Here is a 20,443-nt window from a genome sequence, read left to right on the forward strand (position 1 = left end):
AGAAATGAAGCATCTTCTCTTGATCTATCTCATCAGCTCCTCTATTTATAGCTCTCTGTTTTGGCTGTTTAATAAAACCTGCTCACAGCGCAGCTTTTGTTCAGTCTACAAGTTTCTAAGAGTGGCTTCTATCCAAGGTTGCCAAGTTAGTAATAACGCTAATGGAAAACCAAGGCTGGTTATGCTGAAGGCCAGCAGACGGGTTTCATCTTTAGTTTAAAAAAGGGAGCGGGGCTGGGAGATAGATGGGGTGGTGCTAGTATCTGAAAATAGCGCTTGGTGACATGTAAACATAAGGCACAACCTCAGGAAGGCGGGTCGCCAGCGAGGCTCTGCCCTGCCTTTGCAGATCGTCCCTGGCAGGGAGCATTAATGCTTCCCAGTATTTAAGGTCTCACTTCCTGACAAATGTCACAGAACCCCCCGCGTGCTCTCTCTTTCTCATTTAGAGGATGCCTGTGGTCATCTGTTTTTTTAAAAACTTTGCATTCCAAACCAGTCATTTTCCTTGTTTATGCATTAAAAGAAACAGATGGTGAAAAACCACAGGGGGAAAAAGCCAACAAAATACAACCTTCCCCGATGCCAGCATCCTGATGTTACTATCCAATTCGCATCGGTCCACAAATGGCGTGGAAATGGGACTGGGGCTGTGCATCTGGTCAGACACAGGCAGGGCACAGAGTGAGCCCCTTTGTGACGCCCCAGAGAACAAAAGGAGCTGGACCTCCTCTACTTTTGGACCTTCTCCAACTCACCCCATTGCTTGGGTCACTTTCATGCCAATTGTGTGTTCTCTCCTCAGAGGAAAGTGCTGACTGTTCTGTACCTTACAAAGTATCCAGTTTTGTGGTTCATAAGGCCTTTTCTTCCTGCTTGACACAGTCCACAAAAACCTTTCTACTTTCCCAGGATTACTGAACCTCAGCCTATGAGGAACACCAAGGTCTAGCTAAGGGGATGTACATTTGGGAAGAAATCTCCTGGGCATTTGCACGGCAAGGCACTGATGTAATTGCTACACAAAGGGCATCTTAAAAACTAATTTTCTCAATGAAATCAAGTCAGGTTTTTCATTTCCTTTTTTCCTCCATTTGTTTTTCTTTCCTGCATTCCTTTCATTCTGCGTATTTATTTATAGTTATAAGGGCTTAGCCTTAGGAATTACCAAACTGACCTCTTAGCTCTTCAGCGTTGCCACAAAGGGGGCTGAACCGTGGGCTCCCCAGGGCTCTATGACCGCCTACTTTCCTGGTTGCCCTGCAGAGGATGTGCATTGTCCAAATATGGATTTTCTGTCCAGATGAGGGATCCAACCTCCCTTGGACGTTAGTATACTGTTCTTGTCAACTAATGGAAGAGTCTGAAGGGGGACACTTTGAGAAGAGCTATGAAGCAGAGAAGGGCAGACTATAGACGTTTAGAAAGGGAAGAGTCCACAGACTAAATCTCGGAGGCCGGACCCCAGCAGGGGAGGATCTAAAGCCTGGAGACTGGGGTCACGTTAGCTCTCTACCAATTCCGCTTGTAGAAAACAAACAAACAAACATGACTTACCCCCCCCACACACACACACACTTTGATTCACACCATTTTGAGCCTCAGATTCTGGGCAGCACGAGCTTTTTAGAGATGCTGTTAAGACTTCTGAGTCTCATAATTTTGAGAGCCGTGCATGCTGAAATTTGAAAAGGGAGTCTGTGTCTGGGGTAGCAGCGAGGGCTAGGGAACCCTGAAAACCATCAGGTGTGAGAGTCAGTGGGCTGGGACAGAGCCCTGAGGTCTGTCATTCGTGTCTCCACATTCAGTTGGCTTGAGTCTGCACCTGTAGCAGAGCCAGGGCCTTACGCTTAGATGCCTGTGGGCTGAGCAGGCTGGGTGAAGGGAGAGAGAAGCCGGGATCCTGTGTTGGGGGCACAGAGTTCGTACTCTTTGAAAGGTGGCAGCCAGTCCTCAGCTCCAGCCGACCACCATCCTGAAAAAATACTCCCTGTGTTGCCAGATCTTCCCAATTTTCATGAGAAGTCAGAGGGAGGTCGCTTAAAAAACTAAAAATAGATTTACCATATGACCCAGCAATCCCACTGCTGGGCATATACTCAGAGAAAACTGTAATTCAAAAAGACACATGCACCCCAATGTTCATTGCAGCACTATTCACAATAGCCAGGTCATGGAAGCAACTGAAATGCTCATCGACAGACGAATGGATAAAGAAGATGTGGTACATAGATACAATGGAATATTACTCAGCCATAAAAAGGAACGAAATTGGGTCATTTGTAGAGATGTGGATGGATCTAGAGACTGTCATACACAGTGAAGTAAGTCAGCAAGAGAAAAACAAATATATATTAATGCATATATGTGGAAGCTAGAAAAATGGTACAGATGAACTGGTTTGCAGGGCAGAAATAGAGACACAGATGTAGAGAAGAAACGTATGGACACCAAGGGGGGAAACTGGAGGTGGGGGGTGGTAGTGAGATGAATTGGGAGATTGGCATTGACATGTATACACTAATATGTATAAAATAGATAGCTAATAAGAACCTGCTGTGTAAAAAATAAATAAAATTTAAATGATTAAAGAAAAAAGAAATCTGGATTTTTATGTGATATCTGATTTTGGAAATTGGCTCAAATATTTCAAACAGCATCTTGGCCAAACGACACGTCTCTGGCCCCCAGGGTGCCCAGTCCTTGCTTTCATCTGTGTATTTCTTCCTTCCTTCTCAGTCCGAGGGCAGGACCTGAAAGCTCTTCACTAGTTCTGTGCTTTGGCAAGACTGAACCACTCCATTTTTCACAGGTGCCCTGCGTACCACACCTCTGCGTCTTCACTCACACTGTGTCTTTGTCCAAGACGCTCATCTTTCTTTCCTCATGTGCAAACTTCATTCAATTTTCAGGACCAACCCGAGTGCCTCTCTCCCACAAAGCCTTTCTCAGACAGATACAATATCTCCGTCCTTGGAAACTTCCACGTGTGCATATACCTCTCTAACACTGCTTAACCCTTGAGGTTTCACTGTTTCAGACCATCTCTTCTCTTCGCATTGTGGAGACAGAGCCCATTTCTCCTCCATTTGTATATAAACAGCAGGGCCTAGCACAGTGCCTTGAATATAGTAGATCTTAGATAAACGTATTGACTGAATATATTAATGAACTAAAGGAAAACTAAAGGCTTTTCTTAAGCAAACTGGTGTGGATCTGGAGAGGACACTAAACAGGTCTGCCTGTAGAGGATGAGGTTGGTTTCCAGGTAAGTCAGCTCTAGGATGAGCGGGGCCCATGGGATAAGGGACATGTCTTTATCAGCCATGCATGGTAGTGCTGGGCAAGTGGCGTGGCCAAGAAAGCAGGGTGAATGTTAGGTAAAGTTGAGAAATCAGACACCATGGAAGAATTATCACCTGCACCACTATCTGGTGCAAACCACGGTTGGATGGCGGCAAAGAAGGGCCACTAGATGGTTTCCTTTTCCTCAATCTAGAGCTTGCATGTGACCCAAACACCTGCGTTCTTCTCAGCCACAAGCCAGAAATATATGGGGGAGTTTTACAAAAAGAAATGAAAACTAACTCTGCTTTTTACCTTAACATCAGAAAAAAAAATACAATAGAAAGGAACAGGAGTCATGCTTTCTCTAGTTCTGAAAATATGCGACAGGCCCGTGTTGCATGAAGTCTTCTACCAAAGGCCAAGGCCACATTGGGTCTTTGGCTCATTGAAAGGATTAGGTCTGATGAGGGGAGTGATTGAGAACGTAAGCTGGACCCAGGCAGAGCTGGATCTAGATTCTTGCTCTACCACTTAGTAGCTGTGACGACATGACCAAGGTATGTCCTGGCCTGTTTCCTCATTAGTGAAACAGAAGTAATAATACTTAGAGGCTATTAGGAGTATTAAATGAGACCAAGTACATAAAGTACCTGGCAAAGCATAAACCCGTAGGCCTCAGCTATTTTTATCATAATTGTTACCTAGGTTAAGCAGAGTTTACTTTTGGGCTTAAACTGTGGACTAGGTAATTCAGATCAATCCCCCTAATGAAGACAGCTTTAAAAAAGTGAGGCGAATATATGAAAAATCTTCTTGATAACGTCAAAAGTTAAAAGATAGTAAAGGATTACCAGGTCAAAACTGAAAAGTGGAGAAGGAATTCATAGAGGGGAGCCCAAATTTTGAGGCTGCTTTTTCTCTGGTGGCATTTGCTGATCTAAGACAGGTCTGAGGGGGTACATTGCGTTTTTTCAGCTTCTATGGGGGAAGGGAAACATTGGACTCTAGGGCTCACCAAGGTAGGGACCCTGATAACCAACCCGCAGTTTGGGTTGGGACCCTAAGGGCCGCATGCGAAAGTAAGGAGTAGCTGGAAGTGAACCTACCCTTGTACAGGCTAAAGCTAGGTTTTACGTCATCAGGCTTGGCAAGGACACCTCAAAGCCTGAAATCAGATTTATGTGTGTCTGTGAGGCTGGCAGAGCAGGTAAAATCCTCTCTGGATTTTTACTCTCTCTGAACAGCTTTACAGGCCTTGTATTATTTCTGCAAATATTTTTTAAAAACCACAGATGTCCAGCACACAATCAAAGATAACTAGGAATTCGGGAGACAAGGCAGCAGAAACAAGAACAAAACAGCCCATTCCTGCTTCCTTCCAAATAGGATGAGGATGTTTCTGTCTTGGTGATCACAGATCTCAAGGCTGTTTGCTTTCAAAATGTTTCATGACTGAACCGTAGGGGAATACAAAATTGAATCATCCCTAGATTTAAGTCATAGAAAAAGAGACTAATCTTCACAAATGTATACAGTGTTCCCAGTGAGGTCTACGAGGCAATGGGAATTTCAAATTAAAGTGATAGATGACAAGAGACTTTTGCCCTTGGTGATCAGCAGTGTATTGACTTGGGTTACTATTTTACTCTGGTCATATCAGTGTTGCCATTGTCACAGTTATCACCGTAACAGCACAAGACACACCAGTGGAAAACCCCAGGACAAAACGTGCTTTATAATCTGAGAGATAAAGATATTTATCCAAGAGAAAGACAGCAAAGTCCCAAACCCAAGAGACGTTATTGAATTTCTCCTCTGCATTTCTTTTCGGTGGAAGAGCACATGCTGGGTGTGTCAAGAGGATCTCACCGAGAAGTAGGACGCACACCCGTGAGGAGTGTCTAGAAGCAAAACACTTTCTATAAAGACAACTTCTGTTCACATGGTATCACTTGCACCAAGGTCTCAGCAAGTCTACTTGGGCATCTAGTTTGCCTCCTTAAAGCTGAGCTGGTGGGAGCCTGGGATGGGGCATAGCAGAAACAGAGGCCCTGTGGTTAGGAGAGCTTCAGCCAGATGCTGCCCATTCAGGGGTGCGCTAGGGGAAGTGGGAAGGGAGCAGGCTGTACCATTCATGAAGGCAGATCCTCCTTGCCCACCCATCGACCCTGTGAAAGCCGATTAATAGGGTCTCAGGTCCCGCCATGTTCTGTGCTCCCTTGCACAAGCCCTACTGCTCACATACTTATCACAAACTCTCATTCAACGCTCGCCCCTGTTTTGACTCTTTCTCTCCTTCCATGCTATCAGCAACCCGAAAGAAGAACAAAACAGTAAAAAGGATGCAGAAAAACCCTCCTGTTTGACTGAAAGAATTGGGTAGAGTGGATGAGACCAAGATGGGATGGCGAGAAGCACAGGGAACTTCGGCGGCCTTGGTCCTGTTCTAGTGTATTACTATTATTCTTCATAGTTCTACATTGGATGTATGTACGTATCAAAAAAGAAATTCAAAATCATAAAAATAGAATTGTTTATAACTTTAACAAAATTTTAAAAAGTAATATGAAATCCCACTTGGAGGGGTATAGGGAGGAGTCTTCTGTCACTCTTTTAAGTTTCTGTATCCCATGATTTAATTGTGTCTAAGTCTCTACAATCCAAAGCAACATTAGGAATGGTGTGAATGACACCATGCTTTGCTTCTGATATCTAGATAATGCCTCGATAATGGCCCAGTGGGGTTCTACCCACGGATCCCGGCAGAGCAGGAAGGTGTGTAACCAGCTCCTGGTGTTCTGCCCTAAGGCCTAGCCAAGAACTGGGCAGCCCAGGTGGTCCATGATGATTACAGTACAGATTGATAACCTCGCCATTAACAGCACCTAAGATCATCTGAACGCAAAAGCAGGCCTCCCTGATTAGCAGCCATCTTTTGCATTTTTCTAGACATATGTGGAAAGTAAAATTACATTGCTTCCTGTCTTTCTTTAATTCCTTGACACCCAGTTTTATTTATACTATCTCTGGGACCTGTACATTAACAAGAGTATTTTGATTTCTAAAACTGCCTGTTGGAAAGGACTTATTTCACTGAAATGCCCTTAAAAAGCATTAACAGAGCCACCACAGTATTTATTTGATCTTATAATAACTTCTTTGTCTTAAAGCCCATGAACTGTGTGACCCTTTCCCTTTAAAGAAAACCCTAGGAAAAGAAACATCAGAATTATCACTGGCTGCTCATTAGAACTTGGATCCCATTTTCAGAAACTGCAAAGTTATGGAGGTTTGTCTGTTTAAAATCCAAGATTACTTGTTGCTTTTCTCTGACTGGATTTATTAATTCTCTATAAATTCTTTCTGCCCCACTTGGGTGTAGCAGTGAGCTCATTTATTTACTTGTTATAGCAACAATATAATGAAAACTGAGTCCGGCCTTTAAAATACACCCTCATGGGCCCTGTGCACCGTTAACCCTTCCTACTGCTTCTCTCGTGCTCATCAAGATTTCTCCCCCTGTATTTTGGGAGGTGATTTACTTTCCCTCAAAGACATTTTGATGTCTGATTTTATGTTAGAACGTAGCCTTTTGCTAGCCACGTCTAAATCACGGCCAGGCTCTTTTTTCAAATGAGTCACAGCTGAAAGCTCAGAGGTGGAATGGCGCTCTTGGGTCCCTTTCCTTTGACACAGCGTTCGGGCGGCAAACCACTGCATACAAACAGTGCCCCGATTGTCAGGCCTCCAGCATGTCTCCCCTGCTGCTTTCAGGAAGCTCTTTGTATAGCAAGTGCTAAAGCAATATTTAGTTATGGAGTGACCAAGCGCCAAAGAGCAGCTAGAAGCGTTTAAACATGAAAGGACATGACGGGAAATGACTCCTGGGTTCTGCAAGTGTTTGAGGTGTTTCTCTGGACGAAGCTGAATACAGTCTGGGACAGAGATGGGCACAGCACAGCCATTTTTTTATATCTCATGGACCGAAATGTTCTTTGAGTGAAAACTATAAAAGGCACGAGCATTTTGGTTCTTTTTTTGTCCAAATAAATTCAATAAACCACGAAGCACTAAATCTAGATTTTGAATTGGGTTTTAGAGAGGTGCTCACAGACAGCCCTCAAGGGATGCGATTATGGAAAGAGGAAAGGGATGGGAATTTCTGCACCCAGGTGCCTATGGGTATCGTCTCCTCCTAAATAGGGACAGGAAAGACGCTGTGACTTAACTGGGAGACCCGACATGATGGAGGATGGAGCAAACAGCTCACGTGGCAGAACTTGTTGCCAACTCTGAACGGCACTGACCCAAGGCTGCGGCAGGGCTGTCGCTTCAAGAGGCATCAGACTCATCCAGGGTCTCACCCAAGGCGAGAGGGTGAAACAGAGGAAAATGGGCGGAAAACGAGTTCCAGGATGACACACTTTCTTAGCTCTTGGTAACAAAGCAGGGAGGAGAGTTCTTAACGGGACGCTCCCCGGAAGCGTTCTCATGTATGGGACCAAGTCCGCGAACTCTGTGGCCCCCCGCTTAGCACCCCAGACCCCCCTCTCCCGTGCTCCTGCCTGCTCCTTGCTTTCTAAGACATGGTTCTATCCTCTGAAGGAGACTGCGGTTTCCAGATAAAAGGTGGACAGGATCCTAAAGGAAGGTAAAAGAAGGATATGCCAAAACGTAGGGGTCAACTGAAATTTACATCAGCGCCTGAGTGTCTTTTCTTCTTTCTTAAGAATCTTGAGGCCAAGTCATTTTACTCAACTTTTCAAGTGACTCTGGGAAAGAATCAGATAAGGATGTCTGGGTCATAAAATTTTAGCCAAGACCATTAAGCGATAATCCAACCCTACTTTCCCTTTCACAGTTGAGGGGACTAAAGTTCAGAGGTTATTCAGCTCGATGGCCACAGGGGTGTGAAGGAGCACCTCGGTTAATGGGGTCCAGCAGCCCATCGGGGCCCCCCTCTTCCAGTGCCACGCTGGCTACACAGTGTTTATAGGCTACACGGTGAGACAGATTAACTTACACATAAATACTTCCCTAACTTCACAAATAAATACTCCTAAAGAAAGTCACTTCCTTATTTGAGAAGCGAAACTTGAAATCTGGGTATCTTATATTTTGGGGGTGTCCCTTTCACACTGGCAAGCCAGTTCTGGGAGATTTGACTGTATCTGGTTAAATGAAGTTATTCACTTGGAGCAATGTGAAGTCATTTGAAAAGACGGTGTTTCCAATGGCAGAGAAAGCCAATGTAGCAGTACGTTGGTACCACGGTCTTTACAGCACCTTGATGACCCACTCAGGCCTTCTGAGGGTCGGCCTGCCCTGAAGCAAGTGACTGCAGCCGGGTGGCGGGCATCTCCTTGGTCGTTAACTCAGACTCCTTCAGCATTGAGGCTATGCTCTGGATCTGAGGTGGGAGCCTTTGGCAGTGCCTTTCATTCTTTCTGACCAACAGGATGCTTTTTAGCACACAGGGTTCTGGTGTTTAAATATGCCCTCTTATTTTAGGGCTTGGCAACATCAACCATTAGCTGGGACGTAAAAGTCATTAGCTTCAGAGTCAGACAGACGTGGGCTCAAGTATCAATCCTGCCTCTTCCTAGAGGTATGTCCCTCAGCAAGTTCATTTCTCAGACCTCAGATTCCTCCCCTGTAAAGTGGAGGCTGTGACGAACACCTAGTGAGACTGTTGGGAGGGTTAGATGAGATTATGCACGTAACGCCCCTAATGTGCGACCAAGCTCAAAGGCACCTGCAAGTCACCCCACTTTAGATCTAAAATGATCCTTAAAAGAAGTGAGTAGCTTAATAACATGCTGAAACGTGAAAACGCGTAACTACTCTGAGAAATAACTGGTTTAAGCACACCATGCTTTAAGAAAAGCAAGTATTATAAAAATTATTCAGATAAATCCGATGTGATGATGGCCTTGCTAAGGGATTTGTTTTGGCTTCAAAAATTGATCGACTGTGGGGTCCCTTTAAAGATGGGACTCCTTGGTGCCCTTCATACGTTGCTGGAATCACAGCTTTGAAGGGAGACATACATGTCCCGAGTGAGTCGCACCTGCGCCCCTTAGACAGGAGCAGGGTGCCTCTCTGGACGGGGACCTGGACAACAAGGCTCACGGCACAGCTATTTAAGAAGGCGCCCAGCTCTGCATTTTGCACAAGGGACTCAGACAAGTCTGCTTTTAAAAACGCGTTCAACCAACAGTAAGTCTCAGTTTTACTGTCAAAGCACCAAAATTCCGTATTCTTTTCTCTCCCTCACAAATAGAGCATTACCTACTGAGCCAGCCAACATACTACGTATGATGCTGACCTAGTCTCTCCGATAAGCACAGTCACTTAGCATGAAATCATTCGGGAAGGAAGGAAGATTACCTCTGTTCGCTTCGTCGTGAGTTTGTAAGAAGTTACTAAATCCTTCCTAGAAATATGCATTATCTATGAGTTTTATAAAGGCCTTGGCATTGACCAAACAAAAAAGACTTTTGTTCATTTCTAAGGAGGTATCACGGTTTGCTCATTCCACTGGCATGGGTGACTTAACTGGGAAGAGATACTTTTCCTTTTTGAAGTGAGGTCATAGAGCCCTTGAAATGCTCAAGGACCTTGAATTTTGTGTAAGATTTAAACTTTATCTTGACTCTTGAGGGTGGAGATTTTAGGTGAACAATCACTTCTTTGCATACACTAAAAAGCCATGGTACTGAGGAAAAAAATTCATTTAAATCAGGATTATCTTTATATAGGAATGCATAATTCTGGAACAGGGTCATATTTTATTGAGTTTATAAGCGAAGAAACTGGAGGTACCCTCTGCCCTGTCAAACTCTGATTCTCCCCAGTATTTTTGAGGGTGTGTATGATTTTGTGTGTGTGTGTGTGTGTGTGTGTGTGTGTGTGTGTAGGAAGGGAACAAAGGAATGTGAGGTGAAGTCAGAGTTTATCTTCTCTGGGAGCTTTCATCTCCTCTTAATCTATTTTTACTTGTTGGTAGACAATCATACTGCTAATATATAGCAGTTGGTTTGCTGGTATATGAGTGTTGTTCTGGGCAACCAGATTTCACAATGCTTCACATCCCAATAAGGGAAGTCCTCAGTTCCCTAACCAGTGGCTTTGGGTGTGTGGGTGCCCGCATGTGTGTGTAATTTATGATGACTCAGCGTCTAAGAAGGCACAAACATTGCAGCATAAACTATTTATGGTTCTTATGTTACCTTTCAAGGAATGGGCCTGGAAGACCTGGTTAAAATCTTTGAATCATTTCCTGCCAATATTGGGCTATGTCTCACCTTGGAAGGTAGGAAATGGTCTTTAAAGATGATGTCATGGGGTTTGGATAAATCCTACTGTTACTTGAGTTTACTGAGTGCCACCCCCAAAGCAGTACTTGCCCAGTCCATCATACACACTATAAATGTGGGCCATTAAAGTTTTAATAAGCCTGTGTGCTCCCTTGAGATTAAGTGAAATTACAACATATTTTGGGACCACAGAGGCAGGAGAAACTGTTGGGGTGCAGAGAAAGCTTCACAGAGGAGATGAACATTGAAATGGGTTTTAAAGTATGAATAGGAGTTCACAGGTAGCACAGATGAGGAAAGGCAGTAGATACATAATAGCATAGGTAAAGGAAGCACTGTTCCTCAGTGGGAAAAGTGTGGTTCTCCTTTTTAGACGACTACAGACGTGTTAACTAATCTTGTTGTCTAAATTTGGCAAAATGCATACAAGTTAGGCCCTCAGAAAAGTTGAACGTGACATCATGCTTTGGATGCTCACTTGTTGTGAACGGAGAGTTAACGTTTCAGAAAACAGATGGTGACACTCTCCAAGAGCCTTCTGGGGGAAAATGACCATGTAAAATCTGACATATGTCGTAACAGACTAATGAGCTGGACACGGGATTTGACTCGTGTGTGATGGTGAAGGGGTGATAAGATCAGAACCACTTTTCAGCTTATTTAAAGGTCAGCTCAAATCAAATGCTTCGTTTCTCACTTCTGCCTGTGCATTCACTCGTTATCTGTGTGCTGATGGTTTACTGTGAGCTTGGCCTATAGCAGTAAAGAGACAGCCATGGCCTCTGCCTGCCTTAATGGAATTCATAATTTAGCCCCAAACTGATCTTCAGAAGGATGCAAAGCAAATCTAATTCCACCAGTTAGAATAAAAGCGACATGTCCAAAGAATAATCAGAGAAACACACGTAATTCCCTGTGAAGGTCAGGCACAAAGTGGATCAAGTCAGGTGGCAGGTTTTGATCTTTGAAGGAGAGAAATTAAGCTCTTTTAGACCTTTGTAGACCTTATGCTTTTGATGTTTGGGTCTAAATCGTCCCCTCCAAACCACAGTCCCATATTAACTACAATTTTGCCTTTAAAAAATCGAGGACACTTCTTAAAAATATAATTCAGCTTTTCAAATTATTGGACTATGAGTAATTCATTTAATTTAGAAATGCCTGTGAGTTCTTGGCAATCACAGGCATATTTAGAAGTCTTTGCAAAGAGAGAAAAATCTAACCTACAAATTGTTTTCACATGTAATGAAACAGTTATGACATCGAAATGTGACAGTTAATGAGGTTGACGTTGTGTTGTTTCCTGCACGTTTGTCTAAACGTTTATTAATTTCTATTTTGAAGTTTTTGTGTTTCATATTTCGGAGCCAAGACTTTTTATTCAGTGCTCCAACGTTCTCGTAGACCTCCGGCATTCTGCCCACAATGCCTAATGGATAAAACGGCCCTGCACACAAAACCCAGAGTGAAAAAGACCAATGAAATTAAGTCAAGGTGTCAGTGTATAAACTTTGAGAGTTCTTTCCACCCTGTACAAAATTTCTGGAGAACCAAAGAGGGAGCCACACACTCAAAGAGAACAGAATATATGTTAGCAATAGAGTAGTTGATTCAGTGCAGAGTATGAAACACAAACAGGGCTGATCAGTTCAAAATAAACTCTGAGAAAGGAAAGAAAATCAAAGCAAGGGGCACTAATTTTTTTTAAGCCCCTGCTTTGTGCAACTCTGTGCCAGGTCCTTTCCATACAGTGTTTCACTGAGTTCTCACAGCAACCCTAGGAGATAGTTATGATTATTCCCATTTGACAGATGAGGAAACTGAAGTCTAAAGAAGTTCAGTAACTTGCCAAGGGATTAACAGCTACCAAAGAAACAGAACCAGGAGTCGCCCTCACCCCAGAGCCCAGGCTCTTTTCACAATCCTCATGCTGTCTCCTTGTTTCAGGAAAGGGTGGAGATGATATGATTTTCTTTCTCTCTCTAACCACTGATTTAATAAGTGATGAATCTCATTTTACGTGGCTAGAATGCAAGAAGGTGGGTGGGGCCTGGAGTTTCCCAGACAGCAAAGTTGGAGTGATACAAGGCAGAATTCACTGTCTTTTTTTTTCCTATGTGATTCATTAGTAGAAAAAACTGTGGTGGATAAAACTTCTGAAGCCTGCAGTCTGTAGCAACATCAAGGGAATCTTTAACTGTGGAAAGTCCCGAATCACAGATTGGAACATATCCAACCCCCTTCATGGCCCTGTAACAATGCTTCTCAAAGTGCAGTCCTGGACCACCTCCCCCAGAACTATCCCAGGAGCTTACTAAAATGCAGATTCCCCGGCCCTGGGGCTAGACACTGGGGGAGGCCTGGGAATCTGCATCTCAACTCACCTCCTCTAGCTCTCTGGGTGATTCTTACGTTCCCTAAGATTTTAGAACCACACTTTAGTGATTCAGAACAAGATTCTACTGCCTCCTCTTTCTCTCCTTTAATAACTTTTAAGGACTATGACGTAAGCCACCAGGAATGTCCAGTTCTGGGTTGACCATCATTTTACAGATGGGAAATTAAAAGAGAGAAACGGGTGTGGGGCTGTTTAGTAAGTCAGCAAAACTACTACAATGAGAACTCAAAGCAAACACTGCCGGATCCCCCGTACTGAGATGAACTCTTGGAGCCGTGGCTTAAGTCATTAGTATGATTCTCACCCATTGAGAAGGTCTTGAGTCAGAAACGTCACCGAGGGAGATGTTGATGGAAGTTTTTAAAGCAGCTGTTTTTACTCAGAAGGTTAAAATCACCTGTTAGCAGCCAAGCCATCTCCACTACAAAGGAAGGAAGGAGGGAAGGAGGGAAGAAAGAAAGGGGGAGAGGGAAAGAAAGCAAAAACAGGGGGTGGGAGAGAGAGAGAAAAGAAGGAAAGAAGGAAGAGAGGGAGAGGAAAGGAAAGGGCACACCCACTCCCATGGGGCGTGAGCCAATGGTCCAGTGGACAGGATGGAGGCGGCAGCCTGAGGACCAGTGGCACTAAGGTGACTCAGGGCGAGGTCAGGTGTCCTAGAGAACACGGTGTTTGTCAGGGAAGAGCCAGGACCGTCCCCTCCTGCCTCACCACGTTACCACCTCAGACCCCGACTGCTCGAAGCGCAGCACTCGGGGCACTGCCTACCCCTGAGCTCTGGTCAAGCCTCCCCCGGGTCTGTGGCGTCCCCTGGGAGGGCTGGCAGAGTGCCTTTCCGGAAGCTGGCTTCCCGCTACAGGAACCACCTACCTCTTGCTAAACATAAAGGCTTCCACTGATTTTAGAATTAAAAACAAAAACAAAAACACTGAGTTCAAGTGCCCGATGGTAACCCCGGCACTCCAACCTCCGTCGAAGGGAAGGTGTGTCAAACTCTCTCCCCTCTAAATGGATCAAGGGTCCAGGAACAAACCTGAAGTACAGTTATAGCAAATGACATGGCTGGAAGTCCGAAGTTTTAGACTTTTCAGACTTGGAACTAAAAAGGTAGAGTCTAAAGAGAAAAACATGTCACCTTCCTGCCAAAATAAACTGTGATGAAAGCTCAGACCCCACCACCTTTCAGCCAAGCATTTCCCATGCCGGCCTCCCCCGTCTGCCTCACACCAGCTCCGATGAGGGAGGGCTATTTTTAAGATGCACACAAGCAGGGCTACGAATGAGAGAAGTTATTTATTTATAGTCACACCTTTCAACTGTTCTTTTTCCCTCTGGAGACAGAGGCCTGGTTTGACTCTCCCTTTGAATCTAAAATCCCTGGGGTGAGAAGGACTTTGAAAGGTCACGGGCGCAGTCTATGACCCCCAGACAGGGATCACTGTCCCAGGCAATACAAGTCGGAAAACTGTTAACTTCTTGAGGAATTCCTCCTAATGTTTATACACTCAGCTTATGTAACACCTGTGCTCTTGAGCAGTGTTTTGTAAAACACACGTTTTGTATAAAAGGTGATTTGAAAATACATTCGTGGCTTCGTTATTTAAGGAATCCAACAGTAAGTCACCCCCTCCTTTATTTTTTCCAACAGAGGATTCCATTATCACGCAAATAGATATTCCATAATCTACTTGGGACTGTAAATTCAAATGTTGTATTAGGTTTTCGCAAGGCAGGGCACATGTATACGTCGTGTTCTAAGCATCAACAGCTCTTTCTGGCGTCCAACTGCATCTTTCCTCTTGTGATTCAGGGATCTTTTCTTATTCTGTTAAATTAGTCCCTTCTTAATACCAAACCTCACTGGACCCATTGTAGGCCCTTGGAATTTGCCAGCAAACTGAAGAGAAAAGCCTTCCCCTGCAATGCTCCCAGGAGCATCGCCTTTGTGTTGGCTACTACCCTCCACAAGTTCACTGGTATTATTTTCTTCACAGCACAATTCCCCACCTGACATTCAGTGTCTGCTTACGTCTCCTTACTACAGCGTAAGTATCATGGAGGCCAGATTCACTCTTGAATTCATCACTGTATCACAAGCATTGAAAATATACTAGATGTTTGAAATTAAATCGATTTTCTACTTATCTCAAATTGTTAGGGCAGTGCAAAATGTGGTGCCTTGTACCACTGAAGGGAGAAAGAGAAAAGACTGGAAACTGAGTGCAGAGTCCAGGTCTAAAAGCAGGTCTATCAGAAGTTTGGAGAGAAACACTTGATGATGCAGTATGACCTGGCACGGCTCGGGAACTCATAATGGTGAGGGATCAACAGTACCTGGCACGGGGTGGGCGTTCAAGAAGGTTTTGCTGACCAATGAATGGAAAAATAATACTCAAGCGAAGGTATTCAGATATTCTTACTTCTTGGAAGATATACTTACTACTTTGATGTACTTCTTGGAAGCTTCAAGTTCTTATTTTAGGAGCGCAAACACACACACACACACACACACACACTTTGAGTACAGTGGAAAAAATTAAGAACAAAAATCCAGTCTGTTGTTCACTCACCTTTTTACTTAAGTGGGGACCATTAGCCCCTGCAATGCCTCTCTGCACTGATGGTGGGACTTGATACACATCTTGTTCCTGGGTACCATGGCCAGTGGGTACTTGGTAAATTCCCTGATTTTGGTAGGAAGGTGGCACTTGGTAGATGGTGTCTCGAGGGGTGCCCTGGAGGTTTGACATTTGATAGAGCTTCTGTTGGCCAAAGGGCTGGTGCATCAGTCCAGAAGTAGGCGGGTCCTGACTGGAGGAGGTCTCCTGCACGGGGCCAATCAGAAGCTTCACCCGGTTGCCCGGGACAATGCCTTGCCGACCGTGTAAGGAGCAGAGCCACCATCCTTCCAGTCCTCCCGTGTTCTGCTCTATGACAGTCAGGATGTCTCCCTTGCGAAAGGCCAGCTCCTCAGCACACTCTGGGACGTTGTCGTACAAGGCCCTTGCCATAAGATTCTAGGAAGGAAAGAACAGAGGGAATCCACGTTAGAATAGTAGCTCAGTCCCTTTAACACCTAAAGCCCGTGCTCTTATGGAGAGGCACACTTCCTGGAGAGAAGAGAAGAATCTGAACAATAGCCTGTAAGGAGAAAAACAGATGGTGCAGACAGAAGACAGATCCATACATACTGTCTGCCACCAATGACATCAGACCGCCTCCTTGGAAAAGCTCAGAACGCCACAGAGTGCTTTCTTCCAGCAGTACATGCCGTGCCCAGGGAGTTATGAGTAGCATGGCTAAGGGTTAGAGAACGGTTCATTCTACAAAACATTTCTCTTCCTTTCTTAAACCCAGTCGAAGGAATAAAATATTCCAAGATATTCAGAGGTACTACAACAGACATCTCTTATTTTGTTCATATATTGGAGGTAAAACGAGTCAAAGAAAATCCCCAACAACAAGCAGCACAAATGGCATTGATATTCGGTGTTAAAATGGAAACAGAGGCACACTGATCTCTGACTTGGCAGGGCGTAAAAATTCTTATTCTCAGTTGATCAAGAGGTCCTTGGATACGTGGAGAATCTACAAGCAAGCGATCTTTCCATGCGAAGCAAGCATGGAGTGTAGTGTGATGGTAAGTCTACATCTCCAGATTCGATCGCGGGGAGCTACAAAGAAGTCACCCCGCGTAGGTAGATAGATACCATCGCTTCCTCTTTGGTCTTTTATTCCTACCTTTCCTGAGGGCCCCTCCTCACCCTGCCACTTTATTTCCTACTTCTTGAATCTCACCATTCACATCGGAAAGGCTCTGCTTTCCCCTTTCATGGGCCCCAAACACTTTCTTTCTTTGTGTGAAGGCCTGTCTGGCACTCTCAGTACTAAGGAGACAGCCAAAGTAGGCATTCAGCGGAGAGCGGGCAGGCAGCACATGCTGACATTCCTGGAAGCCTTTCAAAGGCTCCAAAGATTTCACTTCTTGGCATCAGTCACATTTCGCAGCACGATGGCAGCCATCACCCCATGCCTGCTCCTTCCCAGCACACAGAGGAGTCGGGGAATGTTGTAAATTCATAGCAAGCCGTCAGAAAACTCCAAGTGATCTCTCTAGCGCTTTGCTAGAGAGTTGGGATGCACTAGGTGTCACTGTGATGATGATCACCTGTGGGGAAAAGACCGCTGATTGGCCGGAGTGTGTTGTGACTACACATTCGTGGCACTGGGGGCTGTTGTTGTTTGGACTTCTGCCCCGTTTTCTTCTCTAAAAATGTGGATTCGATCTTTCAGCTTCATGCTTTTCATTCCTTTACCACTGACATCCGTTAATCATCTCCCCCTGTAATCCGCCCCGTAACCGCGGGTCTTGCACTGTGGGCTGGTTCTCTGCTGTGGAGGCGCTGTGCCGTGGGAGGGTCTTCCCCCAGCCAGCAGCTGAGGGGCTCCTACTTTTACTGTTAACCACAGTCCTCTTAGGCAGTGAGGAAAAGAGACGAAGCCCTAGAGCTCAGTGCCCAGGAAGCCTGGTGATGCTCTTTAAGAATAAGGTTGAAGTCCTTGTTCTTGACAGTTTTCTGATCCAGGAAGTCTATGATGTGGACAGGTGAGCAGTAAGGGAAGCTAAAGGGATACTGAGGGCTTTGAGTTCCAGGTGAACGTTTTACTTAGTATCTATATTCTAGGAAGCTCTGTGTTCCTTCTAACAATTAAAAGTCCACATACTGAAAGATAAAACCATACAGCACCGTATCCTGGTTTGAGGAACCATTTAAGGATGTGTCCTAATCCTAAAATCTCTTGTTTCTCTTCTTCCATCGTTTGGGTGTCCCGTTATTGAAAGAAAAGTCATCGAGTTGAAGAAGACAAGATGCTGGTCCTTTGTACCTAAATGATCAGAAGGAAATTACTCCACCCAAGTTTTATTGTGATGATAGAACAGGAGGTGAGCTGATGGCTCTGGTCTCCACCCCTTTCTCTGGGGCCCATTCAACAACTGGGAATGGCTGGCAAGGAGGCCCTGTGGTGAAGTCAGAAGTGATAGGGGTGGAACCAGTCCTATGGGAGCCGAGGGTGGAGAGCTGTGCGATTACATTGGCTACCAAGAAGGGAAAGAAAAGAAACAGAAAACAGTAGAAGGTGAAGGACCGCAGACCTCATCAGCATACATGAACTCCAGGCATTCGGAGTTGGGTCACGTCCACGGAGCTCCATCAAGCCCCAGACCACGCCCGACTCGAGGCAGATAGAAATCCCTGTACGAAGGCTGCTCTGGATGGTCTTCGTCTCCTGTTCCAGTGACCTTCCCACCACCAGCTAAGCAGCAACCTGTTTCCAGACAGGCCTCCAGAGCTGCTTCTCCAGGAAAACCTGGAGAGCCTCTTGCAGATGCACAAGATGATCACAAGGTGATTTCTGACTAGCTGTCCTCCCCCCCGCCACCACCACTCCCAGAGACTGGGATTCAGAGAGCTTGGCAGCCGCGAGTGGAAGCACCCGGTGCCAGCTTGACACCTCACATGCTGGGAGTTATTCTCAGCCTCGGGTGAATGCGAGTAAGTTATTTAATATCTGTGCCGGCTACAGGGAGCCAATATCTACAGCCAGCCACTCTCCCACACAGGAGGTTACGGCTCCTGAGACCTTCAGAGAACACCTGGACCTGACCTCCCTGTTTTACAGATGAGGAAACAGATCGGGGGTGGGGGGCGGTTTATCATCTGCCCAAGGCCACACCGGTGGAGTCAGAGATGGGAAGAGAACTGTGGTCTCTTGGCTCAGTTCTCTTTCCAGAGCTCTAAGCCACCTTAGCCCTACTACACAATGTCCTCCTAACTGGGCTCCGTCCCATTTTACGGTAAAGCTCTGAAGGTGACAATTCCTTTTGTCATGTCTACGGAATAAATCAGTTCCTGGGGTTTGGGGTCCTGGCTGTGTGACCTGGGCAGGTTACTCTTCCCCTTGGCACCTTAACTTCCTCATCTGTAAAATGAGAATGAGGGTAACATACCTACGCCATGGGTTTGCAGTGAGCATTCAGTGAGTTAATTCCAGTCAAGTGCTTTAACGTCGTGGGAGACTTGGGAAGATATGACTATTTATTTAATGTGCTGATGGAGCTTTGATCTTCAGCTTCCTAGCGGATCACCTCCACAGTTCTCCGTCAAAGGCTGGTTCTATTCTAATGTTGTTATTATATATATTTTTATACACATCTGATATTTCTCTTGCTCACAATTACGCTTCAGGAGAACTGTATCTTGAAGCAGTACTTCTCTGAATTAATAATGAGTTCTGCTCACTGTAACCTCTTGTTGAGTATTTGCCTCTAAACAACAATAATGAAACTATTGGTTGCATTCGAGAGACAAAATAATAATATATTACTAATATAATTAATAATATTATTATATATTAATATAATTAATCAATTATATTAATGTAACACTATTCGAATTATTATATAATTAATTATATTAATTATAATGATATATCATTCTACTAATATTACCACAATATTATTAATATTATATCATTATAACATTATTGATATTATATTATTATTATCATTACGGACAAATTATGGATACATCTCATTAGATTCCAGAAGAGTACAATCCAGAGTACGGAATAACACGGGGTAAAGAGCTTGGCTTTTGAAAATACTTGGTGCGTTGAGGCAAGAGTTTAGTAAGGAGATAACAGCAAAGTTAACTTCAGCCAGGAACCAAACCCTCTCATTTAAAAGTGCAGGCAGATCAAGAGTTAATTTCTCTGGCTAGGACAAGGTGGAGGGACCCTTTCCTGCAGGGCAGAGATGTGATTCCTTAAGGCCACAAAGTCAGAAGGTGATTATCTGAATATCTTACAGAAACCCAGGAGAGGCAGTCTGTCTATTCAAGACCTACTCCTTCTCCCACCCTCCCTGGGATATTTATCTCCAGGGCAGGAAAGGTCAACACAGAAACACATCAAGGAAAGATAAGAGAGCTCTGTAATCCTTTATCCAGCTGGACGGTTAGGCTCCAGAGGCTGGCAGTTAGAAATGCAGCTAGAGCTTGGCAAAGCACCCAAACAGTTGGGTCATAGAACTTGAAAGCCAGAGGCACTTCAAACAATTACAGTTCAACTCGTTCACTTTACAAATGAGAAAAATGAGGCCCAAGAAGTTAATGATTTGCCAAGTCAGCTGGCTAGAAGGTCACAGAGCTAAGAACACGGGCCTCTTGTCTCCAGCTCCAGAATTAGGACGGTGTTGGATAAAGTCAGAGGCATGTGCTACAGACGCTGTGGTTCTAATTAGGATGGGAAATCCGCATTTAGAGTCACAGACCCCACTTGAGGGATCCTAATTGTAGCAGCCTCTAGCATTGACCCCACCCCGATCTCTGCGAAGAAACTGTCCTTGGTTCCCATGATTCCACGTCCCGGTCCTCCCTCT

General features: G+C 44.8%; 1 protein-coding gene across 3 annotated transcripts in view; it reads right to left on the reverse strand.

Moving 5' to 3' along the window:
• Nucleotides 1-20,443, reverse strand: part of NEDD9 (neural precursor cell expressed, developmentally down-regulated 9) — a 187,318-nt gene that overhangs the window by 8,443 nt on the left and 158,432 nt on the right. For all 3 annotated transcript variants that reach the window (XM_060023642.1, XM_060023644.1, XM_060023643.1), the window contains one exon: nucleotides 15,573-16,019. In XM_060023642.1, coding sequence (XP_059879625.1) covers nucleotides 15,573-16,019 — 447 coding nt within the window. The remainder of the gene's footprint in view (nucleotides 1-15,572; nucleotides 16,020-20,443) is intronic.

Source organism: Delphinus delphis, chromosome 10 (assembly GCF_949987515.2).
Source record: "Delphinus delphis chromosome 10, mDelDel1.2, whole genome shotgun sequence".
In the NCBI taxonomy this organism is placed as follows: Eukaryota; Metazoa; Chordata; class Mammalia; order Artiodactyla; family Delphinidae; genus Delphinus; species Delphinus delphis.